Consider the following 27,306-nt stretch of genomic DNA (forward strand, 5'->3'; position numbering starts at 1 on the left):
GAAACTGTTCCTGAATCTGCAGATATGCGTTTTTAAACTTATGTATCTCTTGTTTAATGGGAGAGGGAAATAAAGGGAGCGACCAGAGGAGACTGGTCCTTGATTATGCGAGTGTCCTTGCCGAGGCAGCGTTAAGTGGGGATGATTCAATGGAAAGGAGGTTGGTTTGTGTCATGGTCTGGGCTACCTCCACAATTCTCTGTAATTTCTTGCGGTTTTGGATGGAGCTGTTCCCAAACCATGGAACATTTGGACAGATATAGGGATGGGAAGGGTTTAGATAGATATAAGCTAAATACAAACATAGGGGAGGAGCTCAATGAGCCACCTTGGTTACATGGACAAGATGGGCCTAAAGGTTTGTTTCCGTATTATGACTCGATGATTCTATAGCCTCAGCTGTTCCTGTACTTTCTGTTTTCGTTTTAGTTTTTAAAGGTACAGCACGGAATCAGGCCCTTCGGCCCACCGTGTCCGTGCCGACCAGCGATCCCCGCACATTAACATTATCCTTCACACACTGGGGACAATTTTACAGATACACCAAGCCAATTAACCTACAAACCTGCTTGTCATTAGAGTGTGGGAGGAAACGGAAGATCTCGGAGAAAACCCACGCAGGTCACGGGGAGAACGTACAAACTCCCTATGGCACCCGTTGTCGGGATCGAGCCCGGGTCTCCGGCGCTGCAAACGCTGTAAGCAGCAACTCTACCGCTGTGCCGCCATGTCACGTTTTTTTTCTCTATATAACCCCCGTTGCATAGTGTTAGAGTTTGAAACCAGTTCTTCATTAAGGCAATTAATAGTAAGATTAAACGAGAACTTACCAGTTCGAAGTTTGATCTGTATTTTATGAGGAGTAACGTTGAGGGAATACATGAAGAACCCGCCACTACGCACGTGTGTCATTCTTCAAAGCAGCGGAGTGAATCACAGATACCTGTAATGACTTAAGCATAGTAAGATTAGAGAAAAGATAGCAGTTGTGTTTATGATCAAGGGTGGGAGCGGAGGGCATGTATTCCCTCAACGTTACTCCTCATAAAATACAGATCAAACTTCGAACTGGTAAGTTCTCGTTTAATCTTACTATTTTACTTCGGAGTCACGTGAGTGACTACATGAAGATTTCAAAGCTCTGTGATTCAAGCCGTGGAACGAGTCCATCATCACGTCTGCCTTGGTTTTGGGGAGAATAGTGATAACATATTAAACATCAATATGATATATATAAATAACCATAAAGTTAATAATAATTGATAGCCCCTGTTTTTTGGGGTAAATTATGGTACAGAAACTTAACAATGTTTCTGAAAAATTCCAGTTTCCATTACTGGTTAGTTATAATCTTTAGAATGTTCTTTCCGATGGCCATCCTGCAGTCCTGAGGATTTTATCCATAGGAACCTCCAATTTAAATGCTGCCGACGTTGCTGCAGCCTGGTGGAGTGAGATTTTAACCCAGTTAGTGTTTACACCAACTTTTGTCAATATTATGTTAGCCATTTAGCTGGCCTGGCCTGTTATTCTTTAATGAGGCTGTCTGTCGTTGATGAGAAGTTCCTCTTCTGTGCCACTTATGGTCTGGGTTTGTTCCATGTATATTTGTAGATGTCTCACAACACAGTCAATCATCTGTAGGGTAGGCTCTAAAAAATGTTATTTTAAGGCCTGCTGACCCCTGTCTGTTTAGTTCCCTAATTCCTGAATATAGAAGTGTAAGTTGCCAGGTGAACTGGTCAAGGTATCCAGCCTTAATTTGGTAGGGACTGAGTCCTTAGTGCCGTGACCTAAGCCATCAGCATGACAGTTTTGTAAAATGTCAAAACCTGTAATGACAGCGCTGTGGCTGGAGCCCAGTTCTTTAACAACGTTAAGACGATGCTGATGTCCCATATTTGGGAATACCTGGTCTTTGGGGAATTCCCATAAACAGTGTCCCTCATAAGCTGTTGTTCCGTTCTCTTTCCATAGGTAAGTAGATGGGCCACTTCTGGCACAGTTGATGTCACTAATACTAAGCCCCTGTAGGTTAACAAAGCTTCCAAACAGGCTGGATGATGTATTATGGTTGCAACACATCTCCCATTAGTTTCTGTATTTTAGACATTGTCTTTAGGTTGATTGTCTGTGGCCCGCTGTGATCATGTCCATTGCTCTGGCCGTCTGTTTTGGATGGTGCTGCATGGTTCTAATCTCATTCCCTAATACCACCTTGAACCATGGTTGGGTAGGTCAGTCGGGTACTATTAAAAACACCAGACGCAGAGTCTCGTAGTATTTCCCTTAGTAACCCCCCCTGATGAGGTTGCCAAATTGTGTTGGCCAGATTGTTACATGATGTAGATTCCCTTTCACCCATGTGGTTGATATGTGCTACCACAGTAGTGTTGTTAATTTATAATCTAATAACCTGTTTAATATATTCCAGAGCAACATGACTTTAGGCCATGAAAAAACACCCAACATTTCCAGGTAGTTATGCCCAGTGTTAGTAATAATGATGCGTGCTGTGTATTCCATCTTCCTCCACAGCTGGAGATGGAATTGGTAACACACCATCCTAGTGCATAGTATCCATATGTAGGACCATAGTCTGGTTGCTGACAATGATAGGATTGGAGCAATGCCCAATGTTATCTTTCCACCATTTAGTTCCAATATGGCTTCTGTATGGCTTCATCATTCTATTGAAATGATTACCATTAATTTTAAGAGCTCATATTTTGGCCCTCTGTAAATCTTTATAATGTAAGGGTCTGAATTATGTGGCTGGAAACCATATGTTGCCAATATTCTTGCTACCAGTCTGATGGATGGTTTATCCTCATGTCAATGATTTTGCTGTATGCCTCTATTAAGGTTGTAACCTCTGTTGGCAAAGTTACTGACATGAGGAACTGAGTTAATGGTGAACCCCAAATAATCCCTTTAGTTTGAAGGCTTTAATTTTGATTTAATTGGATGGATAATGATCCTAGTTTCCAAATAATTGTTAAGTGGCTGTTACCGTTTGTTCAGCCCGTCCTAAGTTTCCACACAATTAGTATTTCATCCAAAGAAGCCATTACCATTGTGTGGCTGGTTGTCATATTTTGTAAATAACCTAGGTGCTAATGTAAACACATTAGGTAGTGCTCTATACTGCTAGAGCTGAGCCATCCAATTAGATAAAAATAACGTCCGTGGTCACCTGTTATGGGTACTGAAATTGTAAGCATCCTTTGAATCAATACTTGCCATTTTCATTCTTAAAACGAATATACTTAACAATAGAAAAGGTTTCTGTTCTTAAAACGAATATATCGTTTTATTTATTTTTCACTTTTTAAAAAAAAATAAATTAATTTCCATCTTTTTTATTTATTTATTTAATTTTATAATATATGGTCCCTAGATAAGGGACATATCAGACATTTAAACTGATAAGAACAGATATTATACTTGATCTTAGCCAAAAAGCCGAGATCTGATCTATGATTGATGCGTCAAGCGCCATATCCTATTTTGTTAGGAAGGGAATGCGTAGATAATAATTCTTCCCTTGCAATGCAGCTAAAACCCTATCTGTTGCTGATGTCCAGTGTCTGTATCCCATATGACATATTTGGTAATTGGTGATTATGTCTGGATACGAGTAGATCGGCATCTGGTGTTCCATATCGTGTAGAAACATCAGCAAATACTATAGCCCAATATCCATTTGGTGTTCTCCTCCAAATTCCTCTCTCGATATATCAGCTGGACTAGAAGATTATGTGTTGTAAAATTCTATTGTGTATCCCCGGATACTGTTTAAGATATGAGTGTCAAAAAGTTATTTATTCGATGTCTTCTCGCACCAACCTCCTTGCTTCCTTCTGGTTTTACTGTTTTCTTCTGGATCCCCGAGGCCGTGTGTTGTGGGTGTACACATCTTCCAGCATAGGGGCGATATCTTTGAGGATGATGTTTGGACGTTTAGATGAGCTCCAGTTTGGCTTCATTCTCCAACTCCTTGACCTTCTAGATAGGTCACCCCCAAATAAAAAGATTTTGCTAGGAGGTTTCGGGTTTACACAGGCCCGCGTCAATCCCGGTTGGATGTAACCAGATGCATAAATTGATTAGTACATTCAGGGATTTACAATCCCCGGTGGCAAGTGACAGCTATGGTGTCCGCTAATGCTTGCCCCTGCAGTAAATAGAAAACATATGGTCTATGCTGGCTTCTAACCTGGTTTGTAGATCTTTCCCAGTTAGCTTTACTCACAGCTATACTGTTGTTCCCCCTGAAACATAGACAGACAATCCCGTGTGACGTCACAGATGGGAATGGAATTTGTTTGTAAATTTTTGGACTGCTAAATCCTTCAGTCACAACATAAGTATTCCTGTATTTCTATCAGGAAAGGACCAATAATGCACTCTATGTACTTTGTGACTTAGAAAAGGCATCACCTCATTGTTACAGCTCTTACATCTGTTTACCTGTCCAGGGTTTGCCCTAGACTTGACCCCAGCACTCTTCTGACAGAAGTGTCTACTGGGGAGAGAGAAGCATGATTATAGCCCTATAGAAAAGGTGTTGCTTCCTTCTCCCTGAGTCTGTCTTTTCCTCAAACACTTCCCTGTAACAGTAGAAGTGAAATACAGCCCTGTATAAGGTGCTGCTATGGGACTTACCCACTGGAGGATTTCTTCTTGGACCTGCATCGCTGCAAAACGGTATGTTCTCGCAGGTGCAGGCCCCGCAGTGCCAATGCGGTGCAGTGTACACGGTCACTGTGCCGCCAGTATCCCCGTTGCCCTGCGGTGCTCCAAAGCGCGGTGCAGTGCTCACAGCACTGAGCCGCCCGTACTGCCGTTAACCTGCGGTGTTCCAACACGGTTCAGTCCCTCGGGGAACTGGCCGCTCGCAAACCGCAGGTCTGGCAGTTTTAACGCGGTGCAGTGCTTCCCGCACTGTGCCGCTCCTTCTCCTTGGGCCTGCGGTGCTCCAACGCGGTGCAGTCCTCTCGGGGAGCTGGCCGCTCGCAGCCGCAGGTCTGGTAGTTTAAACAACGCGGTGCAGTGCTTCCCGCACTGTGCCGCTCCTTCTCCACTTGGGCCTGGGGTGCTCCAACGCGGTCCAGTCCTCTCGGGGAACTGGCCGCTCGCGACCCAGGCCCAGCGGCTCCAACGCGTACTCAGTGCTCTCGGGCACTGACCGCTTGCCGCTATTTTTAGTGCTGTGGAAAAAACCCAGCACCTTCCAGCCCCTCGGACCCATGTAGTATAGGTCCGTGGGGCTGTTGTCCGAGCCATCGGAATGACGGCTCCAGAATGCTCCACCGCTGTCGGCGTCCTGCTGGAGCTGAGGTCGGCTCCGGCTCCCATTTAGGGGAGATAGTGGTGCCCCCGGCCGTTGCTGGCTGCCTGCAGTTCTGCAGACTCTCCCCAGCCAGTTTTCATCAGCCTGCCTGTAAAAAAGGTAAGTCAAGAAACTAAGTTCTCCTACCTTACTTGTTGCAGGTTCAACCCTGCCGTTTGGGAGGAACGTCCTCCCCTCGTAATGACTTGTTCACAATGTGTGTAGCGATAATGACACACGTGCGTAGTGGCGGGTTCTTCATGTAGTCACTCACGTGACTCCGAAGTAAAATTAGGATTTGAGAGGCCATTTGGTTAAGTTGCAGTGTGAAATTATAATTGCCAGCAGATAAACAATGACAATTTTTTTTTTTTTTAAATCACATAATTCTCCACAAATAACCATCCCAAAGGGTAGTAAATCTCCCCAGCGGACGTGGCTATTCATGGCTCAGGAAGATTAAAATAACAATGGATTTTAGAAAAAAAGATCCAGTGACTAGATACCAGAAAAAAGATGGGTGTAAATTGATAGAAGCTCAAGATAAAACATGACAATTAACAGCAAGATTGTAAGAGTTCCTATATTTATGTAAAATGGAAAGATGGAGAAAAATAAATGTAGGTCTATTAAGAAACAAAGGTTAGAAAAATATACTAGAGAATAAAGAAAGAATTTAAGGCATTAAACAAATATTTAGTTTTTCCCTTCACAGTGGAAGGCACAATAAATGTAAGGGTTTAATGAGGAACATAATAGTTGTAAATAGGAAAAAAAAATGCCAAACAAATGTTTAGACTAAAGACTAACAACTGCAATGGTTCTGACAGATACATTCTCTGGATCTAAAATATCCCACTGAAGAGGTCGTGGGTACATTAATGGTAATCTTCTAAAACAGTTTCTGGAATAGCACCCGTTGAACATAAAATAAACCCACTATAGGCAACCCTTGCCGCAGGGAGAGGGGGGAATGCGATTACGTTGCTGGAAAATGGGCCGTATCACAATTTGCCATCACGCAAAGTCACATCATCTCCCCCCCATGTGTTTAAATACACGTGTTGGAAAAAAAAGTACATTTTGTGTTGATGTATTTACTTATTTTCCACAAATTCCAAGAGAGCAAACTGTAGCCTATATCTCAAATTGCGGCTGGTGGTTTGTGAGTTCTGTAAAGGCGAATATCCATATGTAAACATCTGTAATAAGGAGGTTGTGTATTGACTAGTTAACTTGGTCACAGTTGTCATTAAATACTGTAATCTCTTATTACAGGTCTATAGGCAGGGCACAGAAAATCGCAATGGAATGGTTGAATGAAGGGAAAATCATACTTGACAAATATAATTTCGCTTTTTGCTGATGTAACTACCAAGGAAAATAAATTGAACCAGCGAGATGTAATATATTTGAATTTTTAAATGCATTTCAGCAAGTGCAGTGATATTGATTGTTCTATTCAAACATTAACATGAAATAAGTATTAGGAGTAATAGATTAACAGAGAGAAACAAAAGATATTTTAGATATTCTCAGCATATCAGGTAAAATTATAGTATTAACATTTTCATCTTAAATAGAATTAACATTTTCAATCTCATGTAGTCATAGAGTGCAGCGTAGAAAAGAGGCCCTCCTTCCCAACTTGCCCACACCGGCCAACATGTCCCAGCTACACTCGTCCCACCTGTCAGCCCATATCCCTCGAAACCTTTCCTATCCATGTATCCATGTCTCTGTTTAATGTTTAAATAGAATGTGATTCAATGTGATCCCACCACCAGTCACATTTTCCCATCCCCACCCCTTTCCGCCTTCCACAGGGACCGCTTCCCCTGCAACTCCTTGGTTCACTTAACCCTTCCCATCCAAACCAGATATTTCCCAGATGATGCCTGGATTAGGTGATATGGATAGATTTGGATTGTTTTCTCTGGAATGTCAGAGGTTGCAGGGAGACCTGATGGAAGTATACAACATTATAAGAAGCATAGATAGATAACCAGAACCTTTTTCCCTGGATGAAAAAAAAAAAAAATACTAGAGGGCTCAGGTTTAAGGTGAGAAGGGCAAAGTTTAAAGGAGATGTGCAGTGCAAGTATTTTTACACAGAGGGTGGTGAGTGCCTGGAACATGCTGCAGAGGGTGGTGGTTGAGGCAGATACGATTGTGGGCATTTAAGAAACTTTTGGATAGGCACATAGATATATAGGGAATTGAGGGATATGGATTATCTGCAGGCAAATAAGAGATGGTCAGTATCATGTTTGGCACAAATACTGTGGGCCGAAGGGCCTGTTCATGTGCTCTACAGTTCTATATTCAATAACCTGAGTTTTTCTAACATATTCTGGCCTAACAACAAAGGAGAGGGCTGGTTACAGGACGAAAGACAAAGGGAAGGAATAAATGCATAATTTTGAGGTTGACTGGTGTTTGCAAGTGGGATGTTGCAAGGATCAGTGCTGGGGCCTTAACTGTTTACAATCCATATTAATGACGGAAGTGAAAGGACAGAGGGCAGCGTATTCAAGTTTGCTTATGAAACAAAGCCAGGTGAGAAAGTGAAGGTGACGGAGATACAATGCTTATGCAAATGATTTTTGCAGGCTAAGTGGATAGATAAGAATATGGCAAATGTGGTGTCATGTTGAAAAATATCAATAGTTTTGGTACAAAAAGCAGATAAAAAACAGAATATGACCGTATGCGTGTGTTGCTAGGGAGGTAAGCATTTATTCCTCATACTTAATTTCCTTTTTAAAGCTGTCTTCTGACCCATACCTATCATAGAGTCATCGAATTGCACACAAACAGACTCTTACGCTCAACTTGTCCATGCTGACCAAGTGCCCATTGAAGCTAGTCCTATTTGTCCACATTCGACCCATATCCCTCAAAATCTTTCTGGTCCATATACCTGTCCAAATGCCTTTTTAAATGCTGCTACAACCTGCCTAAACTACTTCCACTGCCCTTGGTCCATATACTCACCACAATTTATACGAAAAAGTTGCCCCTCTGGTTTCTATTAAATCTTTTCCCTCCCACCTTAAACGTATGCCTTCTTACTCCCAAACCCTGGAAAAAAGACTGTGTGCGTTCATATTATAAAATAAACCTGAAGGAACCTGTTTGGCTCATCAAGCCTGTTGACTGCCATAGCTCCAGACCCAAACACTTCCTCAATCCTAACATGGCCCAAAGAGTTGAAATCTCTAAGTGAGGTGAGAGTGAATGTTCTTGACATCAAGGCAGTAACCATTATTTCATTGTGTATGGCATTATGGTGGCCTGGTCAACTGAAATGAATTGGCACGGAAAGGAAAACATCCCAGTCTCAGGACACCATTTAAGGAGTTCCTCAAGGCAGTGTTCTAGGCTTAATCATCTTCAGCTTCTTCATTTATGAACTTTCTTCCATCATAAGATCAGAAGTGGAGATTTTTGCTGAGGATTGCTTAATGATCAATTCCTCTCGCAATTCATCAACAAATTAAGTAGTCAATGCCTTCATGCAATGAGATGTAAACAACATTAAGGCAATGACCATCTCCAACAAGAAAACATCTAACCATTTGTACCGGACATTCAAAGGGCATTAACATCACTGATTTTCCCAACATCTTTCACCATTGGGGATCACCATGGACCAGAAACCTAAGTCAATTAGCCAGAGATATACAGCGATTACAAGAACAGGTCAGTGACTGGGTATCCAGCAGCAAGTGATTCATCTCCTGATACACAAAGTCTTTCTGTATCTTAAAGGCTCAAGTCAGGTGTAATGCAATATTCTCCTCTTCAAGATTCAAGAGACATTTATTGTCACATGCACCAATTGGTACAGTGAAATTTGGGTTCACCATACAGCCATACAAATAAAAAAAGAACAAAACACGATAGTATTTTAACATAAACATCCCCTACACAGCGGAATCAAAGTTTCCTCCTGTGAGGGAGGGCCCAAAGTTCAGTCATCCTCCTCTTTGACGTTCTTTGATGTACACCCGTGGTCGGGGCCTCCCGAGCCCTCCGCAGTCGCCACTACGGGTGGCCCGATGCTCAGGCCCTCTCGCCGGGATGATGGAACTTCGACGTCGGAACGGGAGAACAACCTCAGCGGCTTGGACCCCCGAATCGGCCACTTCCTACCGGAGTCCGCGGCTCCCAAAGTCCACAGGCCGTGCCGAGTGGAGACCCACGCTGGCGGCCCTTAGCAAAGGGCCCCAGGGCTCCGCGATGTTGAAGTCAGCGCTGCCCGCGCTGGAAGCTCTTCAAACCACAGCCCCGCGATGTTGTTGCAGCAGGCCCAACACTCCGGAGCTTCAAACGGCGATCCCAGGTGAGGCATCGCCCGCTCCGCGATGTATCCAGCGCTGCAATGCCGCTGCTGGAGCTCTGGTCCGGTCCCCGGCAGGAAAGGCCACACCAATTCATTTGGTAGGCCGCGAGGAGGGGGGCGAGGATGCGACTCGGAGAATAGTCGCATCCTCGCCAGGAGGCGACTGGGAGACGGTTCCCCCCTTACCCTACCCCCCTCCCCCTCCCCTTCTCTGGATAAGTGCAGTATCAATAAATGTCATGAATCTTGACACCATCCAAGTTAAAGTGACCTTAACCTTGAGCCCCCCCATCCACCACCCTAAACATTGCTTCCACCCACAATGCACAGTGGCTGCAGGGTGTACCATCTTCAAAATGCACCGTTGCCCAGCACCCTCTGACAACATCTCCCCAGCCCGCTATCGCCACCAACAGGAAGAAAGAGTGCAGTAGACACATGGGAACCACTACCAACCTGTAGGTCCCCTTCATGTCACATACTGTTCTGAATTAGAAATATATTGTTGCTCTTTCATTTTTTATGGTCTGAATCGTGGAGCTCCCTATCCAACAACACTGTGGGAATGCCGTCACCAGGCAAAACGCAGCAGTTTATGAATTCGGCTCACCACCAATTTTTCAAGGGAAATTATGAATAGGCAGTAAATACTGACCTTAACACTGAAGCTGATGTCCCAAAAGTGGAAACATATAGCCCGCAGCAATCCCGTACTTGAAAGAATTGGTTCAGCTTACATTGCTACTGTCACCATTGCAATCCAGTGATAACTGGGGATAGCTGTAATCTTCTGCAATGTGCAAATCGCAGATTGCTGGACAAGTTGCTAAGGATATTGTAGACCCAGTCCTGAAAGCTGCGACAAGGAACACAGGTCTTGAAACCGGTCAGTACAAATCAGAGAAGCCAGTGTTGGGCAGATAAATATTGTGCATTGTTAGACTTATCGATTGACAAGTCACGAGAATTTCATTTCATATGTACCGACAACAGGACAATGACATTCTTATTCGTAACAGCATTAATATGCCTGCAAACACAAGCTACATAAATAAAATATAGACAATAGACAATAGGTGCAGGAGTAGGCCATTTGGCCCTTCGAGCCAGCACCGCCATTCAATATGATCATGACTCATCACCCACAATCAGTATCCCTTTCCTGCTTTCTCGCCATATCCCCTGACTGCTATCTTTAAGAGCTCTATCTAACTCTCTCTTGAAAGCATCCAGAGAATTGGCCTCCACTGCTTTCTGAGGCAGAGAATTCCACAGATTCACAACTCTCTGGGTGAAAAAGTTTTTCCTCATCTCCGTTCTAAATGGCCTTCCCCTAATTCTTAAACTGTGGCCCCTGGTTCTGGATTCCCCCAACATTGGGAACATGTTTCCTGCCTCACATGATTGAACATGTGTCAAATTCCTTAATAATCTTATATTTTTCAATAAGATATCCTCTCATCCTTCTAAATTCCAGAGTATACGTTCAGCCGCTCCATTCTATCAACATATGACAGTCCCACCATCCAAGGAATTAACCTTGTGCACCTACGCTGCACTCCCTCAATAGCAAGAATGTCCTTCCTTAAATTTGGAGACCAAAACTGCACACAATACTCCAGTGTGGTCTCACTAGGGCCCTGTACAACTGCAGAAGGACCTCTTTGCTCCTATACTCAACTCCTCTTGTTATGAAGGCCAACATGTCATTAGCTTTCTTCACTGCCTGCTGTACCTGCATGCTTACTTTCAGTGACTGATGAACAAGGACCCCCCAGATCTCGTTGTACTTCCCCTTTTCCCAACTTGACACCTTTCAGATAATAATCTGCCTTCCTGTTTTTGCCACCTAAGTGGATAACCTCACATTTATCCACATTAAACTGCATCTGCCCACTCACCCAACCTGTCCAAGTCACCCAGCATCCTCATAGCATCCTCCTCACAGTTCACACTGCCACCCAGCTTTGTATAATAAATAAAAATGTAATGACCACAATACTAATGCAAAACAAAAACAAATTCCAAAGACAGTCCATAAAAGAAAACAAGACAAAAGTTGTCTGAAATGCCGTGCTTGGAAATGTGAGGAAGTTGGGCTTAATAGTATTTGTCAAAAACAAATGGATGTAAATGCAACAGGGGAAATATTGTAAGGCTATGGTAAAATGACTAGAGGACTAATTAGATGGCTTTGTGATGGGTTATGTGGCTTCTTCTAGGCCGCTCAATCTGTGATTCTCAGTTTATGTAATACTAAATGTGTTTTAAAATGCAGCTTGCAAATTTTTCTGTCATTAACAGCATAAAAAATTGAAACAGCGAGAAAACTAGTATATTATCTAAATCTGTATTTATTTTAAGAAGAGTTTGTAATAAATTGTACTTCATCCTGCTTTGTACATCTGCTGAAAGGGAGAAACAGCTGTCACTTTAAGTCTTGAGCAGAGCTATGAAATTTAGATAACTGCCCGTGCATACATCCACTACTCAATGTTGGAATAATAAATAGAAGCAGAAACTGCTGAGTTTATGAACTAAATTGCTGTGCAAAAAAATATGAATTTTATAGATTAATTTTGGACCTATTCAGCTGGGAGAAGGAGACATGCATTCGTTTTTCACACAGATGGCACTACATATACACCCCTCCTAAAGTATATCAGGTGCATTCCACATCTTCCCCTGAGCGCATTTATTTTTGTATGTGGCTGCAGGTGTTTGTTTACATATTGTTGATCACGAGTAATTTAAAAAAAACACATAGAAATGGACAGCACAGTGGCTCAGTGGTAGAGTTACTGCCTTACAGCTCCAGAGACCCGGGTTCGATCCCGATTTCCAGTGCTTGCCTGTATGGAGTTTGTACGTTCTCCCCATGACCTGTGTGGACTTTCTCCGAGATGTTCGGTTTCCTCCCACACTCCAAAGATGTACAGGTTTGTAGGTTAATTGGCTTGGTGTACGTGTAAATTGTCCCTAGTGTGTGTAGGATAACGCTAAGAGTGTGGGGATTGCTGGTCGGTGCGGACTCGGTGGGCCGAAGGGCCTGTTTCTGCACTGTTTCTCTAAACTAAGCTAAGCTAGAGTTAGGGAATCAAGATACAGAAACAAGCCTTTCAGCCCGAGTTGTCCATGCGACCAAATTGGCTTATTGAGCTTCTCCCTAACACTGTCATTTGCCTAACATTGTATTCCTTTGAGACATTTGCTGCATTCAGTGTGAATCAGAGTCCGTAAACCTTCTATAAAACATAGAACAAAATATACAATATTATCCTAGCGGAAGTAAAAGCCCCAATAATCTTAAACTTGCAGTCAGCAGCCAAATATTCAGAATGATTAGGTGTATATGGTTTATTGCAGACTCTCTACCCAATTCTTTCCATGGGATTTCTGCTGTATTTGGAAAACCATTTCAGCTCATTACCCATTGCGGGGGATTAAAGGAAAGCAATGATTTTCCACTTTAAACAATTAGATTAAAGAATTATTAATGAGCAGCACAGAGTCTGAATCAGGAAGACTGCAAGAATAATTAATTCAATGTCAAACGAGACACAGAAAATGAAACGAAGACAGGAATATTAAAACTGGATTAATGCAAAAGATTAAAGACCAAAACATTTAGTTTAATGAATTATTTCTACGCATCTCCAAACATAATTAAAATCTGAAGGAATGAAAATTGACTTTTCAGTTTTCAGTGCCAGAGAGGGTGTTTGACAGTAATTAAGAGAAGCAGGATAATTATGTTGGGATTCCCTTTGCCCCAAAATGAAAAAAAATCTAATTCACTTATTACCCCCCTTTAACCTTCTCTCAATCTGCAAAGTGAAGGAAATTAATGTTAACAATGCTATTGAACAACAAAAAATCACCAATAATTAGCTTCCTTCATTAATAATTGATGTAGGATTACTCCAATCCAAATATCACCACTGCCTTGCTTCAGCAGAGACCTTGATTAAATCCTGACTTCAGGTTCAATCTGCGTGGAATTTACATGTTTTCCCCATGACCATGTGGGTTTCCTTCAAATGCTCGTGTTTCCTCCCATATCCCAAAGACAGGCAGGTTAGCAGGTTAATTGACCATTGTAAATTGCCTCTAGCATGTAGTGAGTGGTGGAATATGCGAGGAATTGATGAGAATGTGGGGAGGAAAAAGAAAGAAGTTAAAGTAGATTAGTGTAAATGGGCGGTTGATTGTTGGCATGGATTTAGCGGGCCAAATGGCTTGTTTCTGTGCTGTATCTCTCAATGACTCCAGCAGATTTAAACATGGACAAAATTTTTGAATTAAAAAAATCCAGGTGATAGCATATGACTGAACATAACGCTAAGAAATTGTAGTAAAAATTATAGATCGTGGAGATCAGGAAGGCAAACCTACTCCCTATTAAATTTATACATTGCACAAAGGAAGTCGGTTATGCTGAGCGAGAGATGATCACTTCAGTTACAGGAGTTCCTCAGGGAAGTCTAAGACCCAAAAATCTGCAGCTACTGCAGTCCACCCAAAATGAGAACATTGAACAGTGTTCAGTAGCTTGTGCATTTCATCAGATGTTATAAACTAAATGTTGTTTCAATTTCTAAATCACCCTATTACATCAGCAGAAATGTATTCAACACAAAGAAAAATGAACATGTGTAGTAAAAAAAATGTTTTTAATACATTTCATAAGTTCACAAGTTATAGGAGTAGAACTAAGCCATTCGGCCCATCGAGTCATTCAATCATGGCTGATCTCTGCTGCCTAATCCCCATCACCATTGACACCCGTTCTAATCAAGAACTTGTCTATCTCTGCCTTAACAATATCCACTGACTTTGCCTCCACAGCCCTCATTAGCAAAGAGTTCCACAGATTAACTACCCTCTGACAAAAGAAGTTCCTCGTCTCCTTTCTGAAAGGGCGCCTTTTAATTCTGAGGCTGTGACCTCTGTTCCTAGACCCTCCCACCAGTGGAAACATCCTTTCCACATCCACTCTATCTACGCCTTTCATTATACTGTAAGTTTCTATGAGGTCGCCCCTCAACCTTCTGAACTCCAGCGAGTAGAGGCCCAGTGCTATCAAACGCTCATCATATGCTAACCCACTCATTCCTGCAATCATTCTTGTAAACTTTGAGAATTATCTAACATTGTGCCACTGTAGGAGGCCATAATAATCCTTTGTACTGATGCCAAATATTGAAGGAGGCATTTCAATACATCCATTCTGGTGCTCTCTCACTTGAAATAAAGCAATGATCTAGTGGTATTAATCCAGAATGTATTAGCAAATTAGTTAAATTCATTTTCCCATGGTGTATTTTTGCAACCTAAAATACATCCCCAAAACAGTTTATTACTATTTATAAGATCAATGGGTGACATTGATTAGTTCCATGTGGTTTCAAACTTAAGTAATATTTGAATTGGACCACAAACACAAGTTTATTTGAGCTCTTTTGAAATGTAGTGTTTTGTCTTCTGGAACTCATCAATTCCCTTTTGTTTTTCTGATGATTTATTGGATTCAGGAAAAAGAAATCATGTCCCAACAGAAAGAAATGCTGGATTTTGTAGGACTAAATTTAGAATAAATCCAATTTGCTCTGGCTGACACGAATCACCTCGTAAACAGACATGGTGCCTTTGGGATGATTCAGTCGCCAAAATGCGTCTGACTCTGTGGATCGTGTTTGGAGTTTCTCCGTAGTCTTTATGGACCAAAGTGGCAGATGGGTTTTTTGTTGCCTTCGAGAATATACTTACCATTGATTCATAGCAGTGCGTCAAAATTAAATCTTCAGTGTCACTGAATTACTGTTTAACAACGATCATTTCAAAGGAATATCTTTCAGTATCCAGCTTGCATCTTAGTGCAAAATTTGCAGAGGATTGGAAAAAGGTCTTTACTCGTGTTTGGAGGATCCTGGATCTGAACCTTCCTCCCTCCTCTCCCCAAGGCCTCTCCAGCGTCTGGCTGCAAACATAGGTTGCCTAATGCACTTGGGCAAAATGGGGAAAAGATTTCATAAGGAATCTGAGGGATAGCTTTTTCACACAAAGGGTGGTGGGTGTATGGAACAAGCTGCCAGAGAAGGTAGACAAAAATGCTGGAGAAACTAAGCGGGTGAGGCAGCATCTATGGAGCGAAGGAAATAGGCGACGTTTCGGTTCGAGACTCTGCCAGAGAAGGTAGCTGAGGCAGGGACTGTCCCAATATTTAAGAAGCAGTTAGACAGGTACATGGATAAGACGGGTTTGGAGGGATATGGACCAAATTCTTGCAGGTGGGTCATGTTGGCCAGCGTGGGCAAGTTGGGCTGAAGGAGTGGAGACAACTTTTAAGAAGTCAAAGATACTCCAGGAAGCACTATACCCCCTCACTATTAGTCCAGTTAAAATCAGGGTCTCTCTCCCCTATTCCTCTCTCTCCCCCTCCACTCTCTCTCTCCACCCCCCCCCCCTCACCCCTCTCCCCTCCCCCTCTCCCCCCTCTCCCCCTCCCCCCTCTCCCCCCTCCCCCTCTCCCCTCCCCCTCTCCCGCTCCCCCCTCCCTCTCTCCCTTCCCCTCCACCTCTACTGCCCCCTCTCCCCACTCCCCACACACTCCCCCCTTTCCCCCTCCCCTCCCTCTCCCCCTCCAACTCTCCCCCCCTCCTTCCCCTCTCCCCCATCCCCCTCTCCTCTCCCCCCCCATCTCCTAGGTGACAATTTACACCATCTCTCTCCATCCCACCTATTCCTCTTTCTGTCTTGCTCATACTATATTTCTCTTTTTCTCTCACTTCCCCAATTACTTTCCATACTCCACCAGCATTTCAACAGATCATTACAAAAAAACTGTAGATGCTGGGAGTCTAATGTGCCTGTCCCATGTACGCGGGTTTGGTTGCCGGGTAGTCGCCATCATGGTCATGAGGTGTTCCCGCATTCTGGGAACTAGTCAGGGCCTCATTATGGTCGCCGCAAATTTTTCAACAGACACCAGAATGAAGCCGCGATGGAGAGTAGTGAGAATTCTCGAGTTGTAGGTGGGTCGGCAGGTGGTCCTAGTGGGTTGCCAGGAGGTCGAAGGTTATCGTAGGTTGTAGCAGGTGCTGACCGGTGAATTTCATTCGCTCATTGGGAAAATAAAAAACGTAAGCAGTAGTTTTCGGAACCAAGGATAACCGACCGGTAATGTTAAATGTCCGCCGAGCTTCACAGCGATGTATCTTTGGCTTCTTAAAAGTCTCCACTCCTTCTCCCTCCTTCTCCCTACCCCCCCTCCCCCCTTTTAAAAGACTTACCGTACACTATCCTTTAGCCGTCTTAATTATAGCGCCAACCTTCCTGTTCATCGTGGTGTGTGTCTGTATCTCATTAGCTTTGCACCGTGTGAATTTCACTCATACAGCTATCCCCCCTGCTTGCCCTGTTCCCCGCCTGCATAACGGGCTGGTGAAGGAAGCGATGTGTGTGTGTTCCACTCTGACAGGCAGTCGCCTGAAAAATCGCCTAAGTGGGACAGGCCCATTAAGCAGAAACAGAAAATACAGGGAGGCCCCTTGACCTGTATCTCTTTCCACAGACACTGCTGAGTGTTTACAAAGCTTTCTGTTTTTATCAACAGATAATTAGCCTGCTTCAATTTCTGATTCTTTGCCAGGTGTCTGGGCATGTCGCAAGTTCCCCCATTAAAGTAATGTGCACAATTATTCACTTATTGAAGGTATTGCGACTAAGCAATTGGCATTTGTTTATAGCTGCCTTTGACACAGGTGCAGCAAAACTTTGTGAGGTGGAAAATAAGTGTTGACACTGCACCATTCAGCGTAACCTTTTTGAGAGCTTGGATTAATACTGTGAAATGCCTTGCAGTTTTACAATATCAAATAGCATCAATTGTTTTTTTCCAGGGGTTTTCCAAGGAAATAACCTCCATTTTGCTCTTGAAAGCATATTATGTTTCTTTAACTGAAGTAATGACAGTCCTAATTTTATTGCTTTTTCAGTGCCAAGATCTATCTTGTAAACAAGACTTGTTAGCGTACCTGGAGCAAATCAAGCTCTATTCTCACCAGCTCAAGATTTGCAGCAAAGTCAAAGCTGAAATCCAGAATCTGAGTGAAGAGCTCATTGTTTCTGCGGTAAGTAAATCTCATTATGGACTGAAATTGGCAGTACCAATTAATTTACAAAATATTTATTATACAACCATACTAACAATATCAACATTCATGTTTTCATATCTGTGGTTTAATAAATATGCAATTATTTTATTACCCATTCCTGTTTTGTTTAGTTCAGTTTAGTTTAGGGATACAGCACCCGGCCCACCTAGTCCGCACTGACCAGCGATCCCCGCACATTAACACCATCCTACACACGCAAGGGACAATTTACACTTATACCAAGCCAATTAACTTACAAACGTTTGGCGGGTGGGAGGAAACCGAAGATCTTGGAGAAAACCCACACGGTCACATGGAGAACGTACAAACTCCGTACAGACAGCACCCGTAGTCGGGATCGAACCCGGGTCTCTGGCGCCGCAAGCGCTGTTAGGCAGCAATTCTACCACTGGCCACAGTGCCGCCCGTTGACTAATGTTAGAAGATTCTTTGACTGGTTGCCCATTTATCACAAGACTAGTTTGCATTGAGGTCGAGCATTTTGTTTCTCTCTCCCCGACCATTCCTCCCTTAAAATAATTTCATTTACACACCAATTTTTAGCATGGATTACTTCAGGTATTTTGTACATTCAGTTGAGGATTTAGTTGCCTCAATAGAAACAAATGTCACAGCTATCGCTTTGGTATAGTTATAAACCAGGTGAAAAGATTAAAAACATCTTTACGTTTCATCCAATTTATATTTCCAATAAAGTCACGGTGAATGAAAAGCATTGAAGACATAATTTGTCTATTGTTTACTTTCGGGTTAGTTTATTGTCATATGCATCAGGACGCAATGTAATTCCTAGCTCACAAGAAGCTGAATAATACAACATTAAAGACAATGCCTTGTACAAAGCAGCAGGAAGGGGATGTGGAAGAGATGATAGGTTCAGGAATCTAACAGCTGTGAGGAAGAAGCTGTTTTTAAGCTTGGACATGTGAGCTATCAAGCTCCTGCATTTTCTCCCAGAATGTAGCGGAGAGAAAGGGGAATGGCCGGGGAGGGTGCAGGCATTCTTGACGATACTTCCAACCTTGCTGCTGTGATGCACGGTGAAGATGGACTCGATGGAAGGAAGTGATGTGTGATGGACTGGGCTGTGTTGACTGTTCTCTGTAGCTTTAAGTAATCCAGAGCACAGCAGTTGCCACACCAGATTGAGATTCACCCTGTTAGAATACTTTCTATAGCATATCTTCAGAAGTTGGTAGAGAACCCTAGTCGACCGATGTCTGAGAAAGCAAATACATTGATGCGATTTCTTAATCAATGCATTAGTGTGAAAGAACCAGGTTAGTTTGCCAGTGATATGGATGCCTAGAACTTTGAAACTGCCGACTATCTTTGCAGCAGCTCTGTTGATGAGAACAGAGTTGATTCACCCCCTCTCTTCCATGGGTCAACAACCAACCCTTTCATCGTGCTGACATTGAGGGCCCAGTTATTGTCCTGACACCAATGAATCCTAAGATTTAAGTTCATTGGTAAATGAACCACGGGCAAGTTGAGAAGATATTTTTTTGTGTCTAGCAAATTGTCATGATCTGGTGTAGCCAGATTGGAGCCATAAATGGAACTGATATATACAGTTATGAAAAGAGTACGTTAGAGGCCACAGGTGTCGGTCGGTGGGGGCGCTGCAAGCCCGCGCCCTGTCAGCAACGTGTCCGTTTTTTTTCTACTTTTTTTGTTTTTTTAGTATGTTTCAATGTATGCTTTTAATGTCTCTCTGTGTGTCTTGTGTGGGGGGTGGTGTGGGGGGGTAAGGGGGAAACCGCTTCGGTCGCCTCCTCCACGGAGAGGCGACTTTTTCCATGTCGCCTCCCCCGTGGCCTAACAGCAAGGATCGGCGCGGCCTTTCCCGGAGACGCGCCCGGGGCTTCAGCGCGGACTCTCGGCGTGGAGCGGGCGAGCCCTCGCTGGGGCTAGTTGTAGTGGAGCACTCCGTTTTGCTGGCCCGCAGCAGCCAGCAGCCTGAAGCCGCGGTCTGCACAGCTCCAGCTGGCGCGGCACCTGCAGCCCGGGATCTCACGTTGGGGACCCGAGGGGAAGAAGAAGCTCCGAATGCCGGCCCGCGGCCAACTTCTTCCGCGGGCGCCGTGGCGACTTACCATCAGTAGCGGGGTCCCTCGGCAGAGATCCCTGGAGAGGAGCTCCAGATCGCCGGCCCTGCAGTCTGCGGTGCTTCTGGCTGCGGCGCGAAATTTAAATGTACGAACGCCGGCCTGCAGCCTACACCAGCCTGAAGTCGCGGTCTCCGGTGGGGAGGAGCCGATCCTGGACTTATCTTGACTTTTACCTTGTCCTTTTACCATCTGGATGCCCGCAGCGACGGCTGCGGAGGCTTGAGGTCCTGACCACGGGGGGAAATGGAGGAGGACTGACCAATTTTTGTGCCTTCCACCACAGTGATGAATGCTGTGGTGGATGTTTGTGTTAAATTGTTATCGTGTATTGTGTGTCCTTTCTCATTGTACCGCTGCTGACAAATTCATTTCACTTGCACTTTATGTGCAATGTGACGAATAAAACTGATTGTATTGTATTGTATTGTACAGACAAATAGCAGGAGCATGGCACTAATGAGGTGGATTTAATGAACTTTAGAACAATATGAAGGAGTGTGGGGAGAGTTGTGGTGTGCATTTTAACACTTGTAAAAAGATGTTTTAGTAGTGGACATGGATTGAATCCACAGAGGAGTTGGCAGATCAGAATATTATCCATTTCAATGCTATAATGTATGTTTCCCGAGCACAAATTAGATACAACACGACCGAGGATTTCAGGAACACAGTTTGTATCATACGAGCCAAATTGATTATAATGTGATTTAAATCGGGAATTAGAGCACCAGTTAAAAGTGACTTTACAAATTGACACGCGGGAAGAAAGATATCTTAGAAAAATAATGTTTAGGGGGAAAAAACTGCCTTCATGAAACCTGGCCAGATTAATCAAACTCCATTTTCTCTTTGAGAACACAGTCTGTCATTTTTCACCACAGACGGCCATTGGAATTGACAAGCATTCACTTCTATTGACACTAGTGCAACAATACTCTATTAAGCAATGTAACGTACAGGCTTTAGATTTATTAGCTGACAGCAAAAAAATAAAACTACAGCTATTTTAAAAAAAACTACATTTTTGAAAATCCTATGGGAAAAATAAGTTTGTTATTGTGTGTCTGAAACTCTAGTCACAAACCCCCTTTCTACCAATGACAATACTAGCAATTGTTTTTATAAAAGGTACACAAAATTGCTGGGGAAACTCAGCGGGTGCAGCAGCATCTATGGAGCGAAGGAAATAGGCGACGTTTCGGGCCGAAACCCTTCTTCAGACTGATGGGGGGTGGGAGAAAGAAGGAAAAGGGGAGGAGGGGGAGGAGCCCGAGGGCGGGCGGATGGGAGGGTGGGAGGAGACAGCTAGAGGGTTAAGGAAGGGGAGGAGACAGCAAGGGCTAGCAAAATTGGGAGAATTCAATGTTAATGCCATCCGGACGTAAGGTCCCCAGACGGAATATGAGGTGCTGTTCCTCCAATTTCCGCTGTTGCTCACTCTGGCAATGGAGGAGACCCAGGACAGAGAGGTCGGATTGGGAATAGGAGGGGGAGTTGAAGTGCTGAGCCACCGGGAGTTCAGGTAGGTTATTGCGGACTGAGCGGATAATGTGATTTTACATCATGCGAGATTTGTTAGGAATGCAATGATCACACTAGCATGGAACTACCTTTGCATGCAGGTATTGACGTATACATTTGCATGCTGTGGTTTGTATTTCTCCACGAAGCATTGAAGATGGGTGCTGCATGTGCGTCACTGGAGAGAGAATCAGAGCACCCATGGGAGCTTTAAGACCTGCAGCAGTTTGCAGCTGATCCACTCCAGCTGTTGGGAAGGTGAATGGTGACAGAGAGCAAGTGTGAAATGTCCAAACTGCCTCTTGTGGCCAATGTCACCCTGATAACTGTGACGACAAAGAGCCTACAAAGTTTAGGATTCCAGCCATGCTATTCTTAACCTTACACGAAACAAAAGTGCTGAAGGAACTCAGTGAGCCAGGCAGCATCTGTGGAGGCTCTGGGCAGGTGACTTTTCAGATCGGGACACTTCATGACCCAAAATGTTGCCTTTCCATTCCCTCCACAGATGCTGCCCGACCTGTAGAGTTCCTCCAGCACTCATGGTTGCTCATGATTCCAGCTTCTGTAGTTCCTTGTATCTCCATTGAGAACCTTCTATCTGATGTTTACCACCATTCTCAAAGAGCTCTGCTCTAAGTTTATATTTTACTTGCTTATATTTGTGATCTATGCCCCAATCCCAATTAAAGTGATACCAAATTTACCTCACCTAATAGCTAAAACTTAGGTCGAGTTGGTGAATCTGTGGAAATCATTGCCACAGACGGCTGTGGAGGCCAAGACATTGTGTACTTTTAAGGCGGAGATTGATAGGTTCTTGATTAAGAAGGGCGTCCAAGGTTACGGTGAGAAGGCAGGAGAAAGGGGTTGAGAGGGAAATATAGATCAGCTATATTGAATGGTGGAGTAGACTCGATGGGTTGAATGGTCTAATTCTGCTCCCATGTCTTATGGTTTTTTGGAGTTCCAATGTTTCCTGTTTGGACCAAGCCTGTAGCCTTCTCTCATAAATCATCCATGCAATATATGCTCGAAATTATGCTTTCTGCCTCTCTTAATAGTTTGGGGCACTTACAGCACAAGACACGTTGTGTGCAGGGCGGGATGATGGTCAGACATCATGAAGGGAGGCACGGTGGTTTATTGGTAGAGCTACTGCGATACAACGCCAGAGACCCGGGTTCGACTTTGACTACGGGTGCTGTCATCACAGAATTTGTACGTTCTCCCCATGGGTTTTCTCCGAGATCTTTGGTTTCCTCCCACACTGCAAGATGTGCAGGTTTGTACATTATTTGGCTTGGTATAAGTGTAAACTGTCCCTAGTGTGTGTAGGATAGTGTTAATGTGCAGGGATCGTTGGTCAGTGCGGACTCGGTGGGCCGAAGGGCCTGTTTCCGCGCTGTATCTCTAAACTAAACTAAAAGGACAAGTGTCCCCTTTGCCCACAATTCCCCCCACCATTTCTGCAGCTGCTCTGGAGAGACACTTCGCAAGGCTCTGCTCTGCTGCCCTTGCATTGTAGCAGCAGCAGTGCAGCAACTCTGATGGCAGCAGGCAGATTCTGAGAGCAGCCATGCAGATACATTTTAATGCATGATGAAAAGTGGAGAAACCACCCCTGCGATTTGTTAACGTTTTTCACAAATATCCAGTTTGTTGCACATTGTCCCATGGGATTGAAGTGCTAAGCACAGTGCCCGTTATGTACACCAGTCTCCAGGGAATACATCTCTGTGGATGTCTCTGTACACATCGGGGGCCAAACAGTCAAAACACTGTATTCCATGAATTCACTTTACCTAACAATAATATCGTAACAGCCCCTACAATGTTCAAAATGTAACTGAATTTAAAACGCAGATTTCTTTACACTCCGTGTGTTGATGAACCAAGTATTTAAATATTCCAATTTGAGCCATTGACATACTAGTGCTTCTGAATCTTTTACTTGGCATTGTCTTAATCATGGTTGGCTCTCACACTATAGTTTCCCCGTATTGTTTATTCTCCCTGTGACCTGCGTGGGTTACCTCCGGGTGCTCAGGTTTCCGTCCGTACTCCAAAGACGTACAGGTTTGTAGGCTCAGGAAATAGGACTCCTCCCATTTCCTCCAAATACAAGGCGTAGCTATGGGCACGCGCATGGGCCCCAGCTATGCCTGCCTCTATGTCGGGTACGTCGAACAATTGGATGGCACAGTGGCACAGCGGTAGAGCTACTGCCTCACAGCGCCAGAGACCCGGGTTCGATCCTGACTACAGGTGCTGTCTGTTCGGACTTTGTACGTTCTCCCCGTGACCTGCATGGGTTTTCACCGGAATCTTCAGTTTCTTCCCACACTCCAAAGACGCGCAGGTTTGTAGTTTAATTGGCTTGGTATAAATTTTTTTAAATTGTCCCTAGTGTGTGTAGGGTAGTGTGAATGTGCGGAGATCGCTGGTCGGCGCGGACTTGGTGGGCCGAATGGCCTGTTTCCACGCTGTATCTCTAAATTAAACTGAATTAAACATTTTACGCCATAACTTTCCCCTTGCTGATATTAGCTCGTGGATGCAGCAATATAAATGTAGAAATTGTATCACATAAAGCAGTGTTTCCTGCCACAGATGGTGAGATGGAAATAAATCACAAAACCAGATCAGTACTTCTCTACAATCATATCATGCATTTGCAAAATATATCACGGCTCTCTGTGCTCAGAACTAATGTACCATTAATACCACAATTTTACAATGTGAACATGCCCTTCAGAAACATAAATTTCAGGATTTGCCCAGGAGTCTGGAATGGCTTTGCTCTCAAGATCTGGATTTGGAACACACCAATACCACGAGGTGTGAAATGTTCCAAAGTTTCTCGCAATGTTCCTCCACCATTTCCTGCATTTCATTTGAAGAAATTTGCCAGAGGCCAAATCGTGTATGGCATAGAGCAAGAACATTAATCCTAGACATTGAATGGGACCTAGAACCAATCTGCAGGTTGTCATGAGATGTCTAAAGGGCAGCCGTTGATTGAGACCTGCTGAGTTGGTGAAAGGAATGAGGTGGAACTGTTGTAGAATCAAATTTCAACTAATAACATGTACAATGAAAACACACATTAGCTCCTTTTATGCAGAGTAAAGATATTCATGGGAAAGGTTTCAAACCCACAGTTGTATTCGTAACAACTTTGCAATCAACACTGACTGCGAGGGGTTTAGTAATTATCAACGGGTGGCAATATCACAGTTGTGTTATTAGTTTATCATCAGACGTATCAAGAATACAAATCCCATCATGGCAAGTTGTCGAATTTTTTACAATGAAGCTCGTTCATTTGTTTTGTATTCGGCATAGCCATTGTGGGCCGAAAGGCCAGTTCCTGTGCTGTATTATCGATTCTATGTTCCACATTTTGTGAAGTGCTTCTGAGATATGATATAATCTACTCTCAGAGGCCGTTTCCAGTGATTTTAGTGAAGGGACTGTCGTGTTTACAGAATTCAGGCCGGGGTAAACCTATTGTCATTCATGCTTTGATTCGTTTAAGCCCAGTTCTCAGATTAGTGAATTTCACTGGACAGTAAGACATGGAGATGGTGACCAGGTTTCAACTGCTTGTAATCCAGTTTCTTTATGACCGTACGAATGAATGGATTTTGTGATCTCCTAGGGCGTGCAGCACGGTGGCGCAGCGGTAGAGTTGCTGCTTTACAGCGCTTTCAGCGCCAGACGCGGGTTCGAACCCGACCATGGGTGCTGTCTGTCTGGAGTTTGTACGTTCTCCCCGTGACCGCGGGGGTTTTCTCCGAGATCTTCGGTTTCCTCCCACACTCCAAATACGTACAGGTTTGTAGGTTAATTTGCATCATGTATGTGCGTAGATTGTTCCTAGTATGTGTAGGATAGTGTTAATGTGCGGGTATCGCTGGTCGGCGCGGGCTCGATGGGCCAAAGGGCCTGTTTCCGCGCTGTATCTCTAAAACTATAAAAGTAAAACTAAAATACACCATCATGTAGCGATTTCCCACTGAGTCCTCCTGTCTGCCCCAGCAGAAAGCCCAGAGAAATCCTAGCACTGCCCAGTCAGGTCCTGTCCTCTGGTTTTACACCAGGCTCAGGGAAGTAAGGAAATCCCCGAGAAAATCTCAGATGCTGATCACATCTTTAATTATTCTGCCTTGAGCACATATGTAGGGGAGTTGAATGAATTATATTATCAGTACAGTGACGGCTTGATCATACTTTGGTGATCCAATTCATTAAGTAATCTTTGGACCTGTAATTTATGACATTTATTTTTTGTTCTTAATTATCAAACACGGTGCCTTAATGAGGCTGCTAATGTTTAAAATATTTCTACGACTCATCCGGTTTCACTAAAGGGCAAACATTTGTCCTTCTGGTTACTATGCCCACATTCTAATGTTATCTGGGTGATAATAAAGTTTGCCTGGAACACTGTTCATTAATTCTTTAGGGGTTTGGTTTACAATAAAATGTTACTATAGCCTTTCGGATAACCAATTAGCATATAATAATGGAATTAGTTCCAATTCCTGCACTGCATAATCACTCACATATTTCTCCCTAAAGTCACAATCTCTCCACAGATACATTGTATTTTGTAGAAAACTATCAAATCTTAATGTAGAATTTTAATACCAGCTACTAATTGATAAGGGTTAGGAACATATAAATATGTGATGCAGCCAAGTTGCAGGCTTGTTTTGCAAATTTTCTGTCCATTATTTGTTACTGCAGAATTGTCAGCGTGGTCTGATGCTGCATCTGATTTAGTTTAGAGAAACATCATGGAAACAGGCACTTCAGCCCACTGAGTCCATGCCGACCAGCGATCCCCGCGCACAAACCTTGTCCTACACCCGCTAGGGGCAATTTACAATTTTACCAAAGCTAATTAGCCTACATACCTGTAGGTCTTTGGAATGTGGGAGGAAACTCAATAGAGCATTGAGTATAGAAGCTGGGATGTAATGTTAAAATTGTACAAGGCATTGGTGAGACCAAATCTGGAGTATGGTGTACAATTTTGGTCGCCCAATTATAGGAAGGATGTCAACAAAATAGAGAGAGTACAGAGGAGATTTACTAGAATGTTGCCTGGGTTTCAACAACTAAGTTACAGAGATAGGATGAATAAGTTAGGTCTTTATTCTCTGGAGCGCAGAAGGTTAAGGGGGGACTTGATAGAGGTCTTTAAAATGATGAGAGGGATAGACAGAGTTGATGTGATCAAGCTTTTCCCTTTGAGAATAGGGAAGATTCAAACAAGAGGACATGACTTCAGAATTAAGGGACAGAAGTTTAGGGGTAACATGAGGGGGAACTTCTTTACTCAGAGAGTGGTAGCGGTGTGGAATGAGCTTCCAGTGGAAGTGGTGGCGGCAGGTTCGTTGGTATCATTTAAGAATAAATTGGATAGGCATATGGATGAGAAGGGAATGGAGGGTTATGGTATGAGTGCAGGCAGGTGGGACTAAGGGAAAAAAATTGTTCGGCGCGGACTTGTAGGGCCGAGATGGCCTGTTTCCGTGCTGTAATTGTTATATGGTTATATGGTTATATGGTTAAACCGAAGCTCCTGGAGAAAACCCACGCAGGTCACAGGGAGAATGTACAAACTCCGTACAGGCAGCACCCGGCGCTGCAAGGTAGCAACTCTACCACTGCACCATCTTGATAAATGCAATAATACATATGACTCATTGAACTGCTGTCATTTTTGTAGTCAAAATTGACCGCCCTAAACCCACCCCAGCAACAAACAAAGGTCAGGGTCTATTCCGGGAGATCATA

General features: G+C 43.6%; 1 protein-coding gene and 1 pseudogene across 1 annotated transcript in view; one reads left to right on the forward strand and one right to left on the reverse strand.

The window, feature by feature from the left end:
* The window catches only part of ctnna3 (catenin alpha 3), a 1,079,953-nt gene that overhangs the window by 1,048,825 nt on the left and 3,822 nt on the right, over nucleotides 1-27,306 (forward strand). Inside the window, exon 17 of the mRNA XM_033034268.1 lies at nucleotides 17,681-17,815. Coding sequence (XP_032890159.1) covers nucleotides 17,681-17,815 — 135 coding nt within the window. The remainder of the gene's footprint in view (nucleotides 1-17,680; nucleotides 17,816-27,306) is intronic.
* Nucleotides 3,369-3,477, reverse strand: LOC116981678 (annotated as a pseudogene).

Source organism: Amblyraja radiata, chromosome 15 (assembly GCF_010909765.2).
Source record: "Amblyraja radiata isolate CabotCenter1 chromosome 15, sAmbRad1.1.pri, whole genome shotgun sequence".
NCBI lineage: Eukaryota > Metazoa > Chordata > Chondrichthyes > Rajiformes > Rajidae > Amblyraja > Amblyraja radiata.